The sequence below is a fragment of the Danio rerio genome, chromosome 1 (genome assembly GCF_052040795.2).
Source record: "Danio rerio strain M-AB ecotype USA chromosome 1, GRCz13ab, whole genome shotgun sequence".
NCBI lineage: Eukaryota > Metazoa > Chordata > Actinopteri > Cypriniformes > Danionidae > Danio > Danio rerio.
This window is the reverse complement of record NC_141021.1, coordinates 10,353,071-10,370,243: the sequence shown is the minus strand read 5'-3', so window position 1 is coordinate 10,370,243 and position 17,173 is coordinate 10,353,071. Positions and strand designations below refer to the sequence as shown.

The 17,173-nt window shown below is 38.1% G+C and overlaps 1 protein-coding gene across 2 annotated transcripts in view; it reads right to left on the bottom strand.

Annotated features, from left to right (window-relative positions):
- The window catches only part of prkcba (protein kinase C, beta a), an 80,038-nt gene that overhangs the window by 2,944 nt on the left and 59,921 nt on the right, over positions 1 to 17,173 (bottom strand). The window contains exon 17 of one of the 2 annotated variants that reach the window (XM_087234868.1): positions 14 to 1,309. In XM_087234868.1, coding sequence (XP_087090994.1) covers positions 1,157 to 1,309 — 153 coding nt within the window. In that variant the 3' untranslated portion in view covers positions 14 to 1,156. 2 annotated transcript variants of the gene reach the window in all.

Genomic DNA, 17,173 nt, shown 5'->3' with positions numbered 1-17,173 from the left:
ATATAAACTTTACATCATTAAAAGAAACCTAATAACAGTGGCATGAATATTTATTTAAGATTATTTTACTATTTGATATCTGTTTATCTGTGATATACCTAATGGATAAATCCCATACCAACATATTTCTGCCAAGTGATCTGCTTTCATGTAAAAAAAGTGTGATTTTCAAAGCTTTATCCATGTGAGTTGCATGTAAATTAATAATTAATTCTGTGTTAATAATTTTTTTAAAGCATCTCATGAACAGAACCAAATAGCAAACACTTTAAACATGCAGTAATTTGGTCACACTTTACAAAAAGTATTTATTAGTTATAGTCAATTATTATATTTACTAACATGAACTAATAATGGACAATACTTGTACAGCATTTAATAATCAGTTCAGCATTTACTAATGCGTTATTATCATCCAAATTCATGCTTGATAACATTAGTTAATGCACCAGGAGTTAACATGAACTTTGTTTCCATTAACTAACTTTAACAAAGATGAATAAATGCTGTATTGGTCACTGTTTCATCATTTTTAGTAAATACATAAACTAATATTAACCAATACAACCTTAATGTAAAGTGTTAACAATTATTCAATATGCTAACGGTATTGCAAATGTATTAAAATGCATATTACAATGAAATTTGCATATCCATCATCCACTGACGCACTAGGACTTGCCTTAGAACGGAGACCACAATGTTTGACTAATTTAAAGCAGATTTTAAGGTTGCGTAAGACGTAATTAGCTCTGGAAAAAGCCATTAGTGCTGCATGTTGTGAGGCAGAATGAAGCGCCGCAGGAAAACAGCAGATTGACTACATGGGGTGAATGTAGAAAAGAAAGAGGTAGGATAATTCTCATGGAGATGAAAAGACGAGACATTCTCATGGAGACTATGAATACACTCATTTACAACCGCTCGTGCGCACTCTCTCTCTTTCTTTCTGAGGCATTGGTTGATACTGAGTTTAATCCTGGTTTAGTTTAGTATGATCCTGTTAGCTTTGTGCCTTTTAAAGTGAAGAGAGAGAGAGATAGAAGACAATGGAGATGCGCAGGGACCTAATAATGCTTTCTGTGTAAGAAGAGCATCTCCTCCTTCTCATGTCTGTATACGGCATATATACGGAGCGATCGTTTAGAGTTTTCTGTTAAACCTGAATGACAAACTCAGGGTTGGTGTAGGAGAAGCCTTGGAATTCGTTTTGGTCCAGATTCATGATGAAGAGTTTATCGGTTGGCGTCAACTCAACCGCCATCTTGGTGAACTCCTTGTCGAAGTTGCCCGTGTCGTGACGATTTTTCTGAAAGATAAAAACAAACAATGGCAGAAAGATGTGAATATGAGCATTAAAACAATGCTTTTAACGTTCAGCATGCCTAACTGTATTGATTGTAGCTAGTAAAAAGCTAGTTTGGTTGTCAATGTCAAAAATGAGATGGTTTACCTTTGCATGTTTGGAAAGTTTTGCATATATACACACACACACAAAAATTCACAATCGCTGACAATAATGACAATTGGTGAACCAGTAGATGGCGATATAACTTGGTAAACAAACAATATAGCTGTAAATAGCAACCAAGGCTTATTCAGAAAACTTACCGCTTCTGGGGACCGCCAAATACGTCGATGCTACGTTTTTTGCAGTTTTTGTTTTTGCGAATCCACCAGAGGCCGCTGTGTATGCTTTTTGAGATCTCAAATTTCTCTTGCGAGTTCGATTCGTGCCTTCTGTTCTCGTGTAAATCTACCAAAGGCCGCTGTCGACTGACTGACTGATCGACTGACCGACCCTCATCCTTCCCTAAACCCAACCATTAGTGTTTTCAAAAGCACAAAACTTAACCAACAGTTTTAAAAAGCAATGCAGAAAAAAAACGCCCTTGTCTGATTTTTACCATGTTTTCAGATTTTACCACATTCTCACCCTGTTATTTACTTTTTTTGGCTTTTGTTTTTGTTTCACGCGTTTTCTGGAACCGTTCTTTGCCGAACTTGAACTTAGTCATCGTGGTCAATTTCTCTCTGCGTCTCAAGTCTGTCGACAAACATAACTAGCTATTGGACAAACTGATAGAAGCGGGAAAGCTGTCCATACGGACATAAGCGTTCAGCTGGTAAGTGTGAAAAGCAACAGCGTTATACTGCCAACTAGCATTCATTTTAGACGAAAGGCAGCCATAAGTACTTCTGACTACATAAAAAAAACAGAGAAAACCGGAGTACCCAGAGAAAACCCACGTGGACACGGGGAGAACATGCAAACTCCACACAGAAATACCAACTGACCCAGCCAGGGTTCGGACAAGCGACCTTCTTACTGTGAGGCGATTGTGCTACCCACTGCGCCACCATGCTGCCCCATTGAGGCTGCATTCCAATCCAATTTTTTTATGCCCTCCACTTGCTAACTTGCCTCCTTCTTGTTCCCTCGGATGTACATTATTGATTAAATCACACAAGTGTCCACTACTGGTGGAACATCTGAACTGGTTTGCGCTGATCCTTCGAGCACTTGGAACTACACTGTTGTGATGTCACATATGCATTGCATTCTGGGACATATGTGCTCGAGTTTTTCTGTCAAAATCAAGCGCTGTGGGTAGCATGTTCGCCTTACAGCAAGATGGTTGCTGGTTCGAGCCTCGGCTGGGTCAGTTGGCATTTCTGTGTGGAGTTTGCATGTTCTCCCCGTGTTCGGGTGGGTTTCCTCTCGGTGCTCCAGTTTTCCCCACAAGTTCAAAGACATGCGGAACAGGTGAATTGGGTATGGTAAAATTGACCGTAGTGTATGAGTGTGTTTCCCAGTGATCGGTTGCGCCTGGTAGGGCATCCGCTGCATAAAAACATATGCTGGATAAGTTGGCAGTTCATTCCGCTGTGGCGACCCCAGAATAATAAAGGGACTAAGCCGACAAGAAAATGAACGAATGAATAAGTGAAATTTATTCATAAACTAATTTCGAGAGGATCACGTGCTTATGATTTATCACGGCTGGTCTCGAATTTGCAGTATCTTCCAATCATTCGAGACCTAAGCTACTATAAATAACCACAGTTTTCAATTCACTTTATCTTCGTTTGGAAGAAACCCCCCTCCTCCCCTTTTACCTCTGACTGGGCGGTCTAGTGGTTAGCACTGTGAGCCCTACAGCAAGAACACCGCCAGCCCTGGCCCCCCAGGACCGGTGGGTGTTTCTTTGAGGAGTTTGTATGTTCTCCCCGTGTCGCGTGGGTTTTCCCCCGGGTGCTCCGGTTTCCTCCCACCATCCAAAGACATTCAATATACATAAAAACCAAGCATTTATCTAACCCTTATGTTCCCTTAGCTACAGCAGCGGGGGAGTTCTGAGATCCACCGAGCTCAGGCTCCCCTCTCGCTCTGCCAAACGGGAGGAAGCCCCGGACTCGAGGAGTCCTTGAGCTTGGGGCACTCTCCCTGGACAGCATGCCAAACAAGCTTTTAGAAATCATCAGCTAAGTGTGAACTCTTAAAATGAATATTGGGTGGCCTGGTTGCTCAGTGGTTAGCTCTGTCACCTCACAGAAAAAAATTCGATGGTTTGAGTCCCAGCTAGGCCAGTTGGCATTTCTGTGTGGATTTGGCATGTTCTCCTCGTGTTGGCATGGGTTTCCTCCGGGTGATCCGGTTTCCCCCACAGTACAAAGACATGCGCTATAGGTGAATTGAATAAACTATTTTGGGAATAGTGTGTGTGTGTGAATGAGTGTGTGCGGGTGTTTCCCAGTACTGGGTTGCAACTGGAAGGGCCTCCGCTGCATAAAACATATGCTGGAATAGTTGGTGGTTCATTCCGCTGTGGCGACCTCTGAAATAGAGACTAAGCCAAAGGAAAATGAATAAATGAATAATTTCCATTTTTGCATATTTCTAGAAATTGGTGTGTTATGTAATGCATAAGGGGCCATTCACACTAGTTTAAACTGAAAATGTAAAAACTTATCCAAAAAAATTGAAAAAACTCGCTGACTTATTGAAAAACATTCCTACATACACTGAAGGATTGATGAAAGGGGCAATTTTTGCATATCAGTGAGACACAATTTTACCAAAACCTTTTTTGCTGTGAATTTGGCGAGACCTCACTTCTATTTTATCATGTCTGCGTAAACTACAAAAACTGCATTTGGTGAAATACGCATATGTATTATGCGTTCAGTCTATAATCATGCAAGAGTATTTGACAACCAACATGACAATGACACACTTTACAGTCAGTTGTGTGGATTCACATTATAAGGGATAGTTTTTGACTGCCTGCACGCAAAACTTTTCAAAAATGCAAAGAAAACTTTTGATTAGGCTAATGTTGTCATAAATATCAATGGCAAATCAAAAAACTTTACATTTTTGGGCCCCTTAAACTAAAAACAAGTTTCACATTTTTTGGTTGAAAATAGGCTAATGTAAAGACCCACTAAACTACAGCAAGATTAAAAGATTTGCTTTTAAAGTCAACACAAAAGAGCATTTGCAAGATATTTTGCTTTCACAAAATGACATTTCTGACTGAACCAGGGTGTTTAACAAAATGTCAGTGTATCCATTATTACATTAGATGCATTTAAAAAAGCATATAGGGTCTTTTTTTTAATTTTATGTTGAAACATTTGCAAAAACATTTGCTATTATAAATGCAGCTTATAATAGCACATATAACATCATCACAATCAGATACTAGAAGTCAGAAACAGAATAAAAAAAGGACCAAGAGGAATCTCGGCCCAAAGCTGACAGTGGTGAGACAAAAGAGACTAACAGAGACTTTCAATCTGGACTTAAAACCACAAACAACATGGAAGGACAGTACAGAGGAGAGCAGACTGGACCATCCGAAAAACACCCATGAGAATAAGATAAATCAATCCAGCCACCAACTGAAGACAAACAGCTCATGAGAGATCTGCTGAACACACACATAGAGACAGAGACACCAACTGACCCTTCATTAAAGACAGGACAATCAGGACGAGCTCCTACCTGCTGCTATACAGACCCAAAGCATCTCAAAAACAAGGGATCTTGGAGAGAAGAACTTCTTCTGGTCCATACACATACAGTAGTCCATACCTGCACCATCACGAGCCCACCAGACCAAGGTGACCACATGAACACACATACACCGCCCCCAAATACTGAGTCATCTGAGGTCAGATTTAGGTCACACTATATTTTGATGGTCAGTTTGTTGAAGTGTTACCCTGATTTATAACATTCGCTAAATAAACCTTCCTTGAAGGAAATGTGACCAGAATTACCTGTAATTGACTTATTAATGGTTATGGCTCATATTTTGATTTAAAGTAGCTCAATTAACTTAATATGTAAGTTAAATATGTGTAACTGGAGTTTACTTACAGCTGCACACATTCTCCTGTCAAGTTTGCTTTTTTATATGCCACGTTTCTAAATGAGACGCCAGCTCTTTGTTTATTTTTAATGCAATCTCACGGCAATTCGTAGCTTTTTGATTTAGTGGCTAATTCACATGAATTCGTCCGATCTAATTTGTACAATTTAGTACGATTTGCTCATCACCCAACAACGTTTGGGTTTAGGGGTGGGGTTGGGTGGCACACCTCCTTTTTAAAATTGTACATTTTCATGCAAATTTGTACTAATTAGCCACTAAACTGACAAAACGTAAAATACTTACATTTCCTTGTGAGATCAGGCAGTTATTTTACATGTTATCCTATTTATGATTGGCTTATTGTTTTACTTTTTTGAGTTTAGTATGGTGACGCGGTGGCGCAGTCGGTAGCATAAATTGGGTAAGCTAAATTGTCCATGTGTGAGTGAGAATGTATGGGTGTTTCCCAGTGATGGGTTGCAACTGGAAGGGCATTCGCTGCGTAAAACATATGCTGGATAAGTTGGTGGTTCATTCCGCTGTGACGACCACTGATTAATAAAGGGATTAAGCCGAAAAGATTGTATTTGTTATAAGTGTTAAATTTGTTACTTCCTGCCCAGGGACTACAGATGTAAATTAGCTTTATGAGCTTTATCATTATTAGCTAATGAGTTTAGAATACACTTAAATACACAGTTAATTAGGGTTGGGTATTTTTTGGGGTTATTTCGATACTAGTTCTAAAAAGATACTTTTCAAACGGTGTCAAACCGGTGCCCGAATCAATGCTTTTGAGCCACTAAATTATGGTGGGTGATTGTAGAAAAATCTTTTGTTTGACAATTTTTTCTGTTATTTTTATTGAAGTTTAAAGTTTACAGTTTATATCAATTTATATTTTGTGAAGTTTTTATTTCAAGAGGATCACGTGCTTATGATTGCTTGCAACTGGTCCCGCATTATCCAATTTATGAATCACCAATCAGATGATTCCTAAGTCACTATAAATACCCTAAGTTCCCTATCACAGCCATCTTCGTTTTGAAGACCCCCCCCCCCCCCCTTATTTTGATCATTTGTTTATTAGCATGAATTTAACATTTGCATTAAGCAATTAACATTACATTACTTTAGCTTACTACTAACCTGTGGAAAGGTTGTCATCAAAACACCTTATTTCTAGGATTGGGCTTGTGTTTGCATGGATTTCAGTAATCAAATTATTTGCCTTAATCTGAATTAGACATTAATATGATTAAAGTGTTTACATGAGTTGCTTTTGGAATGTTCCTTTCATGATTCCATTTCATTTGTTATAGCACATAATTCGATTAACATCACTGCATCCCCACACTATCCGCATTTGTTTTAAGTAATTTCAGGTGTTCCATTTTTAACTTTTCGACTTTAACTGCAGTTCCGCAGTTTCATTGTTCATGCCCTGTGATAAACTGAGGTATTGGATGAGAATATGAAGTAAGGACTGGTGGAAGAGTGTTGTTTTTAATGGAATTTGATACCGCATGCTGAATGGAAAGAAAAAACCTCTGCATTTTGTGATGCGGGTCTCTGTGGTCCTTTAAAGTAATCAAAAATTGCTGTTTACATGATATACTCTTAATCAGAGTATTGTCCTAATCATATTAAAATCAGAGTATTAGTGTCTATGTAAATGTACTCAGCGAAAATACCAGATGATGTCACAAGCTGCCTTTAAGTTATTTCAATGAGCCCTCAAGGACCAGGGGGGGCCAACTCGGAGCACTTACTCTGGTATCCTGGGCTCTGCAATTAGTTGGGGAAAATCCAAATTAAACCAAAACAAACGATTACAATTAGCTTAAGATTGGCAAGAAAAATTCGAGATATTGCAAATTGCAACCTGCAGAACCTGAAAGTTAAAATGAGCCCTCAAATGCTTCATTAAGTTCGACGTGTTTCCCTCCTTAATGCAACTTTTGTAAAGCACCTGCTTCACGTTGCTGTGTTAGAATCATTGCTTTTAAAATATAGCCATACTTTAGAACACAAGAAAACTTGGTTTAAGCAAATTGACGGCGATAGTGCGTGTTGATGAATTTGAAGAGATCGCTCACTGGATGTTCTGTACTGCGTGCTGCTTTGCCTACGAGCATGCATTTTCAACAAGAACAAACACCTGACATCGCTAAAGGTGTCTGCATGTCTTAAAGTTGTTTAGAATTAAATGTTTAGAGATGGTGTGGCACAATGCATACCAATGTGTCTCTTTGATGTACCCCTTGATGCTCTAACGTCTTTGTTAGAGCACCAATTAGGCACCAAAATTCATACGCTGACTCGGTCTGGTACATACCGATCACACAGGTAATGGTGCCCTAATGGCACTGGGTTTTGTTACCCAACCCTACAGTTAATGCATTTTTGTATGATTAAAATGAGATGGTATTTGTTTAAAAGGGATAATTATACAATTCTTTTAAAAATTTGGGGTCTGTAAGATTGTCTGTTATTCCCCAAGGATACTAAGATATTAAAATGTACAGATAGTGTTTAATGTTAGTTAAATCTTCAAGGATTTCTACTAGTTATCTAATTGAATTCAGAAAAAAATGCCCATTTATAATATTGATAACGAGAAACTTTTGGCATGTATTTTCCCCAACTAAAACTAACAAAATTATGTGACTAATTTCACATTACAAATGTTACAGAATTTTGCCAAAACAACACTCAAAATATATCTAAATGTTTTTATTAATTAGTGTATTTACTGTACTTTAACACATGAACTGCATCTCATAAATTGGCGTAGCATTTTTTAGATTAACCAGAAAATGCATATGTATATATATTATTAACCATAATATAACATCCTAAAATAGAGCCTGCATATCTTCTGCCACCGTTTGTGTGCAGAATAAACACAGAGGAGGAAAATATAGACAGAGAGATCAGTAATATATTCCAAATACATATATTCATATATTTTTCCTCTATATAAACAGTCTGTCCACAGTAATTTCACAGTCATTTTGATCCAAAACACTGCCAGGCACAGGTAACAAGTCAAAAAGTGTCATACATCACAGATTTTGGCAGAATAAATGACATAAAAAGATATGTTCTCGTTAGGTGTCTTTAGTTGTAGTCACGTCACTATCATTTCCAGTTGGTTTTGGTTATTATGAGAAAACTACACACTGCATGATTAGTTCCTAAACTTTAATCTCTGACTTGGCACAGTTTCACACAAACACACGTACAACACCCAACCGAAAAAAAGCACTAAAACGGGGTGACCTAGTAAACCCGATCAATAAGCGGTAAATGGTTCATCTAAGGCGGATGGTTTGTGTGTGTGCATGTCTGGTAGGAGGGAGAGAGACAGATTTGGCAGATATAGTTGATATTTTATAGATATATTACATCAGATGTAATGAATAATTTTTATAAATCCATTAAGGACATGTCCAGGTTTATATATATATAAACACACACACACACACACACACACAGTTAGGTCCGTAAATATTTGGACATCGACACAATTCTAACATTTTTTGCCCTATACACCAACACAATGGATTTGAAATGAAACGAACAAGATGTGCTTTACCTGCAGACTGTCAGCTTTAATTTGAGGATATTTACATCCAAATCAGATGAACGGTGTCAGAATCACAACACTTTGCATATGTGCCTCCCACTTGTTAAGGGTCCAAAAATAATTGGACAGAATATTAATCATAAATCAAACTTTCACTTTTTAACACCTGCTTGCAAATCCTTTGCAGTCAATAGCCCCTTTTACACAGTGATACGGCAAGTTCAAAAAAGCTCTGTTCACACAGGCACAGACGTTACAGAATTTTTCCGGAAAAGACCGTTCACACATCCATTCCAAAATACCGGTAAATTCTGACATCATTAACCAGAAATTACCTTTAAAGGCTTCGCTTGTGTTTGTATCCATTTGCCTACATCACAAACTCTGTGGATGGAAGAGAAGTCTTGTGAACAGCTTCGATGAAAATATAGAGGAACACTTTCGCATGTCGAGATGTACATGATATGTGTGTGTCCTGGCGCTCACGGGCTGCTTCACATGCACACGCGACGCTCAAAAGCCAGTGAAGGAAGCAAAGTTTGAAGGAAAACAAACAACAGTTTATCATAAGCATCTTATCAATAATTATTTACACGGTTGGCATTAAGAAGGAACATAGAAACTTTATCTGACTAACATCTAGCAGTGTGTCTGGAAAAATATTCCAAGGCTTTTATTTTCATTAACCGCGTGGATGTGAATGCATCTGACTGTTCTGATTGGCTAAAGTAGACGTCTCACGTCAGCACATTCTAGACATCACCAGATGCTGGGTTTCATGCCTGCTGGTTTTCTGCCAGGCCTCTACAGCAACTGTCTTCAGCTCCTGCTTGTTCTTTGGGAACTTTCCCTTTAGTTTTGTCTTCAGCAATTAAAATGCATGCTTAATCGGATTCAGGTCAGGTGATTGACTTTGCCATTGCATAACGTTCCACTTATTTCCCTTGAAACTCTTTGGTTGCTTTCACAGTATGCTTTGGGTCATTCTCCATCTGCACTGTGAAGCACCGTCCAATGGGCTCATCTTGTTCATTTTATTTCAAATCCATTGTGTTGGTGTATAGAGCCAAAAATGTTAAAATTTTGTCGATGTTTAAACATTTATAGACCTAACTGTATATTCACACACTAAAAGTCTATCCAAGTTTTAGAAGCAACAAATACTAACTTGACTTCTAGTTGATCATTTGGTCTCAGAAGTGGCTTATATAAAAGGCCTCTAGATTACGCTTATTTTACTAAAATAAATTATGATCATGAATTGATTTTTCATTATTAAATTAGGACAGTACGGTCTGACTTTGCTTAGACAAAACTCTTGTTATTTAACAGAAATAATGTACAGTATAGAATATAAAGTCATGCTGCAGTGGAAAACGAATCAATATTGTGTATGACTCCTATATGCTTGGAGGACTGCATCCATACATCTCTGCAATGACTCAAATAACTTATTAATAAAGTCATCTGGAATGACAAAGAAAGTGTTCTTGCAGGACTCCCAGAGTTCATCAAGAAGTTCATCACCTTTGGATTCATCTCCAATGCCTCCTCCTTCATCTACTCAATAATGTTTGCCAATAATGTCTGGTGACTGGGCTGGCCAATCCTGGAGCACCTTGACATTCTTTGTTTTCCGAAACTTTGATGTGGAGGCTGAAGTATGAAAAGGAGCGCTATATCCTGCTAAATAATTTGCCCTCTCCTGAAGTTTGTAATGTAATGGGCAGCACAAATGTCTTGATACCTCAGGCTGTTGATGTTGCCATCCACTAGGCAGATCTCTCGCACGCCCCCAAACTGAATGCAACTCCAAACCATGATTTTTCCTTCACCAAACTTGACTGATTTTCTGTGAAAATCTGGGGTCCATGCAGGTTCCAATAGGTTTTCTGCAGTATTTGTGATGATTGGGGTGCAGTTCAACAGATGATACATCAGACAAATCTACCTTCTGCCAGTTTTCAAAATTATCAACTAGAAGTCAAGTTATTATTTGTTGCTCTTACAACTGGGATTGAGGATAAAACTTTTGTCAGGTAATGTGTATATATATATATATATATATTTAAGATTTTTAACTGAAAATGTGGTTCTTTGTGATTCATAAAATAAAAGTTAACAGCAACCAGCACTTTGAAAACACAACAAATAAAATAAGATTTAAAAAAGTAAGACATGCAGGCAAATTAAAGAAAATAAAATCATGAATAATAATGTAAATAATGTTCAGTTTCTTTCACAGATAAAATCTACATATTATATTTTTATATCTCTATTTTTAATATTGGGTGAAATGTGACTTGGACACTGGAGTCACCCAGATACTTTAGTTGTTGTTTTTAGACTACAGTCTATGATATACAAGTATACAGTCCAAATCTTGCTACACACTCACTCTTTGTAAGTTCATTTACAAGTTCCTTTAATCTCTTCCCTTTATCCTTTTTAAATCAAACCAGAAATAATAAGGAAGAACAATATAGATATAGAAATTACCTCCGTTCCTCCAACAGTCAGGTCAAACTCTCATTGGCTCATTCAAACTCTGTCATTTCAGTATCTGTAATCTCATTGGTCCCTATATATATTGTGCTTGGCTAAAACTGGCTACTTGGATTTCATCGATGCAAATTTTGTATTAACGTATGAGAAGCCTCGAAATTCCTCTTGGTCCAGGTTTTGAATCACTTCCAGGTCAGGAGGGGTCAGGATTGGAGGATGACGAGTGAAAAAAAGATCAAAGTTCCCTGCGTCTCGACCGCACTGTGGAGAAGACGAGAGAAGAGAGATATATGGGATGGGAAAATGACAAGAAATGAGGAAATAATGACAAATGGAAACTTCATATGCTGAGAAAAATAAAATAAAACTAAAAAAGGTGTTGTAATTATAAGAATATTTTCATAGCAATAGTCACAACCGAATGGAATGTGTAATGACAGAAAATGATGAGCTTGTATATATAAAATACCAACGCACATTTTGGCATTACAAATACACTGTGGCATTCATGCACATAATTTTCTGTGTTGGAAATATATTTCTGATGCTGCAAATTATTGCACAATGTAAGAGAACACATTTATTCTCAACCCAGGCTCTTTCTGAAAATGTTCCCCATATACATTTCTGCAGAGCGCCAAATATGTCCCAGGATGTACATTTTGCAGGTTTTGTTTTCGCAAATCCACCAGAGGCCGCTGTCGACTGAATGACTGACTGACAAATCGACTGACCCACCCTCCTCCTTCCCTTAAACCCAACCGATAGTGTTTTCAAAAGCACAGATTGACCAGCCCACCCACTTCCCAAAACCCAACCGACAGTTTTAAAAAGCAATGCAGAAAATGAAAAGCCCTCGCCTGATTTTTACCACATTTTCAGATTTTACCACATTCCCACACTGTTATTTACTTGTTTATTTTATTTCTTGGCTTTTGTTTTCATTTTAACTGCTTTCTGGAGCCTTTCTTTACCGAAATCAAACCCTATTATCTTAGTCAACTTCTCTCTGCGTCTCAAGTCTGCCGACGTACATGGAGAGCTACTGGACAAACTGGTAACAGCGGGAAAGCCGTCAATATGGAGGTAAGCGTTCAGCTGGTAACACGAAAAGGAACGGCGTCATACCGCCCCATAGCGTTCATTTTAAAGACAAAATGCACCCATACGTACTTCTGGCTACATAATTCACGATCTCCAGAAATGTATACAGGGCTACATTTTCAGAATGAACCGATGTTGTTTATTCTCCAGGTGCAGCATTCAGAAAAATGTGATCTGCAATTTAAAGGAATAGTTCATACAATTTTATTAATTCGTATGCCTTTCTTTTTTTAAAATACAACTAAAGGTGAAATTTGATTGTTGTGCTTTTTCCTATCCACATAAATGGCAGTGAAAAGCATCCAGCATTAAGCTTTTTTCAAAGTCACAAAGAACCAGCAATCCATTATGCCATATTAGTATTAGATTACGGCTTATAGCTGAAATCTAATGTATTATTTAACAAAATTCCTGGTCTTTGTGTATAACTAAGGTGACCAGATGTCCTGTTTTCTCTGGAAAATCCTGTATTTAGCTTATTTTCTCTCATATTCCAGTTTTTCCCTATACGTTGTTAACTGCTGAGTGCTGGCTGTAGTCTTTCTGAAACACAAAATTGGCCTAATCATTGGTAGTCAATGTCAGCCCAGTTTTTCCCATCTCTGTCTCAGCTTTATTTAAGCTCAATGCATGTCACTATTCACTGGAGAAGTGTACTAAACTTTAGTTAGTGCATAAAAGAAGGGCATACAGTCAACTATTGAGTAAACTATCCCTTTAATGACAAGTGAAAAGGTGAAAAGGAGGGATTGTGAGAAGCATCGTTTTTCATGTAAAACCTGAAAAGAATTAAGGCTGCATTTACGGTTCAAGTGACTCAATTCCGATTTTTTTTTTTCTCCCATGTGGCACAGATCGGATATGGCCCATGTATGTGTAAGCAAGAACAAATCACATGGATTCCGATTTACTCAAATCAGATTCAGGCCTTGTTTATATGTGGAAATTTATCTGATATGAATCGGATCTGTGTTCTCATGTCTGCAGTGTAAGCAGGTAGATCGGATTTTCACCTGTCAATGCGAGACGCGCGTCATTAAAAACTGTAGCGAATGACGTCAAGTCTGATGCTTTCATTTCAGAACAGACTTCAGCAGAGTCCCGAACCTTAAATCTCATACATGAGGACCTAAACAGCTTTTATATTATCATATAGCACAGATATTTAAGCATGGTAATGAGAGTGAGAGAGCGCAATGACCGCCATGTAACCAATATAAACTAATATAAAACTAGTGCTACATCACGTGCATAAATCACGCCATGGACATTACATTAACATGCCTAAAGGTTTAAAAAAGCCTATGTATCAAAAGAGGATGAACAAATGAGACCTTTCTGTCATAACCTATAGTAAAACAGCTTGTCAAAAGCTGCGAACAGATTACATACAGGAATAGAGAAAAGAGCACTCTTTAATTATCAGCTGCTAGTCAGCGCCCGCTCTTTTTTCCTGCTCATTGCGAAACATCATCACAAAAGATGATGTAAGCAGGTCATCAAAAAATAAATAAAAAATCGGATACAGTCACAAAATCGGAATTGACCATCAAGATCTGCAGTGTAAATGCAGCCTAATTCGATAATATTTACCTTAACTGCTTGCTGACTGCTAACAGAATAAAAATCAACACAATACCAACCGCATTCCTACTTAAAGTCACCATGAAATCAAACATATTTTTCTCATTTTTATATACAGAAGTAGTTCAGTGGTGCTCAACCCTGTTCCTGGAGATCCTCCTTTACTGCAGAGTTTAGCTCCAACCTGTAGTAGTTTTTGTATTTCAGCACTTTGTTATTAAGTAAATAACCATTTGCCCTCATAATCCCATAACCTTCCCTCCACTCTCGAAATGACTTTTCACTTCTGGTCACATGGAGTTCCTTTAGGGAATGGCTATCAATAGGAGTCTCATTTCTAGTCTGAATTCGCCCCCATTCGTCAGTCTTCCTTCATTTTGTTAGCAAAACCCTTCTTTCAATAATTTAATCAGTTCCCAAAGAACAAAATCATGCACCTGCATGCATTTTATACTCATTGTAGGACTGTTTCAAGTGGATGTACGCCACGATGGCAGAAAAAAATGACAAATAACCTCCCTTTCATGGCGACTTTGAAGCAAAACTATGCAAGTTTCTCAGGTGGTTAATAAGTGCAATTGCGTGCTTCCAGTGTTGAAACTGTTGTTGCGCTTTACCAATCACATGCATTCGTTGACTAACCTGAGATGTCCACCAACACAGATAAATAGCCTGTGTTACACAACACTGTTTTCCACAAATATCCTCACATGGCAGCCAGTTGGTGTTGGTTCTATATTAGATTGTTTCATCTCAGTTTTTTTAATAGTAAATGAATAAAGAAATCAACAAATTTTCATTTGCTAAAAGATTTTTAAATGCGCATGGAGATAAAGAACCACGTGACGCATTTAAAATCCGCATGCCCAAGTTAAAGCAGAAGTCACGTTTAACTATTGGCCCACAACAATATTTTCGACCAATCAGCTTTCTTGGTTTACAATCAGTCTCATTGGTTGGCTTTTATTGTTTCGTGCGCAATAAGCAACGAAAATAAATAATGGCATAGTGGCCTACCTAAATAATATTTGTATTTTCAAAATGCCAAAGAGGCCACATAAAAGTGAAATGAACCGAATGCCATTGGTGTTAGTAAACTGAATAGTGACATTTCATAAGATTTAAGTTTGTACGCTTGTTACATGTTTGTTTTTTATCCATGGTTGACCCATAACCTTAAATGACACAAAATAATTAAAGATCGTTCCGAAATTTGATGCTTTTATCCCCGCTATAACTGTTTAGTGATGTCATGTTCTGGGAAAACTGAAAATGTGTGGGGGACATCGATCACGGTAACTTTTACCTGGTTTTGTTCCGGAAATTATTCATTTACAAATTAAGCACTGAAGTTAAAACTAGCTCTGTTCTTTGCATTGCAATATTTGATCATTTTTACATCAGTTCAGTTCAGTTATCTCCTAATCCCGTTTAAATCAATGTCAGGCAGACCGAAAGAGTTTGTGTGTAAATGATACTGGCATATTTAGTGAAGTTTTTAAACTTATTTCGATAGGAGCACATGATACGATTGATCGCGGCTGGTCTCTCATTTATAATAATCGGTAATAATCCAATCGGATTGATCTAAGCCAACTATCTTTGTTTTGGAAGAATCTTCCCTTCCCTTCCACGCCATCTCCTTCTTTTCCTTCTTTACTATGGGGAGCTCTCGAGCCCTACCTGATCTCCGACCCTCTTACATGCTAAAAGACCTGGCGAGAACCCTGAGCTCAATTATCTCCAAGCTCAGGGTTCTCTCCCAGGACAGCATGCCAAACCTGCTAATAGCGTCAAGCAATATCTAAGTGTGAACTCTTGAAACAGCTCATAGTTACAAATGTTATCTACCTCTTTGCTAAATATAGTGTATTTATATTGAATCTCAAATATTTTTGAGCGTTTTGGTGAGTTTGTTGATCAACATCAGCTCCCTGGTGATGCACGCATGAATTGGGCTCTGGCAACTGTTACTGGGTTGCTAGGGTCACTACTAGTTGCTAGGGTTACTTCTACTGTGATCAAAACTGACTGGAAAAACCTGTGCATTACATGATTTTACTGCACACTTTCCAGCCAATCAGAATCAAGAATTTCAACAGAACATGAAAAAAAAGTGCCATTTATACCCTTCCGGTGTGGCTTTAATGTCTGAAACTTTTTATTTTAGGGTGAGACCGCACCAAACAACACTTAAAAAAAGCCTTTTCAATAGTATTTGTGTCTCTGAATGTGAAAGCAAACCATTGCCTCACTTCACACATCTGTGTTTACATGATTTTTTGTGGTTTAAGAGCAGAGCAAGAAGAGTTGTTTTATTTCCTGAGCAGGCACCTTTGTCACAAAAACATCTCTGAAAATTAGCCCCGTAAATAACAAAATGTGCTTCATCACTGCAGGTAAAATACACTCAACGGCCACTTTATTAGGTACACTTTACTAGTACGGAGTTGAACCCACTTTTGCCTTCAAAACTGCCTTAATCCTCCATGGCATAAATTCAACAAGATACTGGAAATATTCCTCAGACATTTTGCAACATATTGACATGATAGCATCATAGTTGCTGCAGATTTGTCAGCAGCACATCCATGATGCGAATCTCCAGTTATACCACATCCCAAAGGTGCTCTATTGGATTGAAATCTGGTGACTGTGGAGGCCACTTGAGTACAGTGAACTCATTGACATATTCAGTAAACCAGTCTGAGATGATTCGTGCATTATGGCATGGCTTGTTATTCTGCTGGTAGTAGAAGATGGGTACACTGTGGTCATAAAGGGATGGACATGGTCAGCAACAATACTCAGGCAGGCTGTGGTGTCTACACGATGCTCAAGTGGTACTAATGAGCCCAAATTGTGCCAAGAAAATATACCCCACACCATTGCACCCCCAGCAGCCTGAACCGCTGATACAAAGCAGGATGGATCCATGCTTTCATGTTGCTGATGTCTAATTCTGTCCCCACCATCCGAATGTTGCAGCAGAAATGAAGACTCA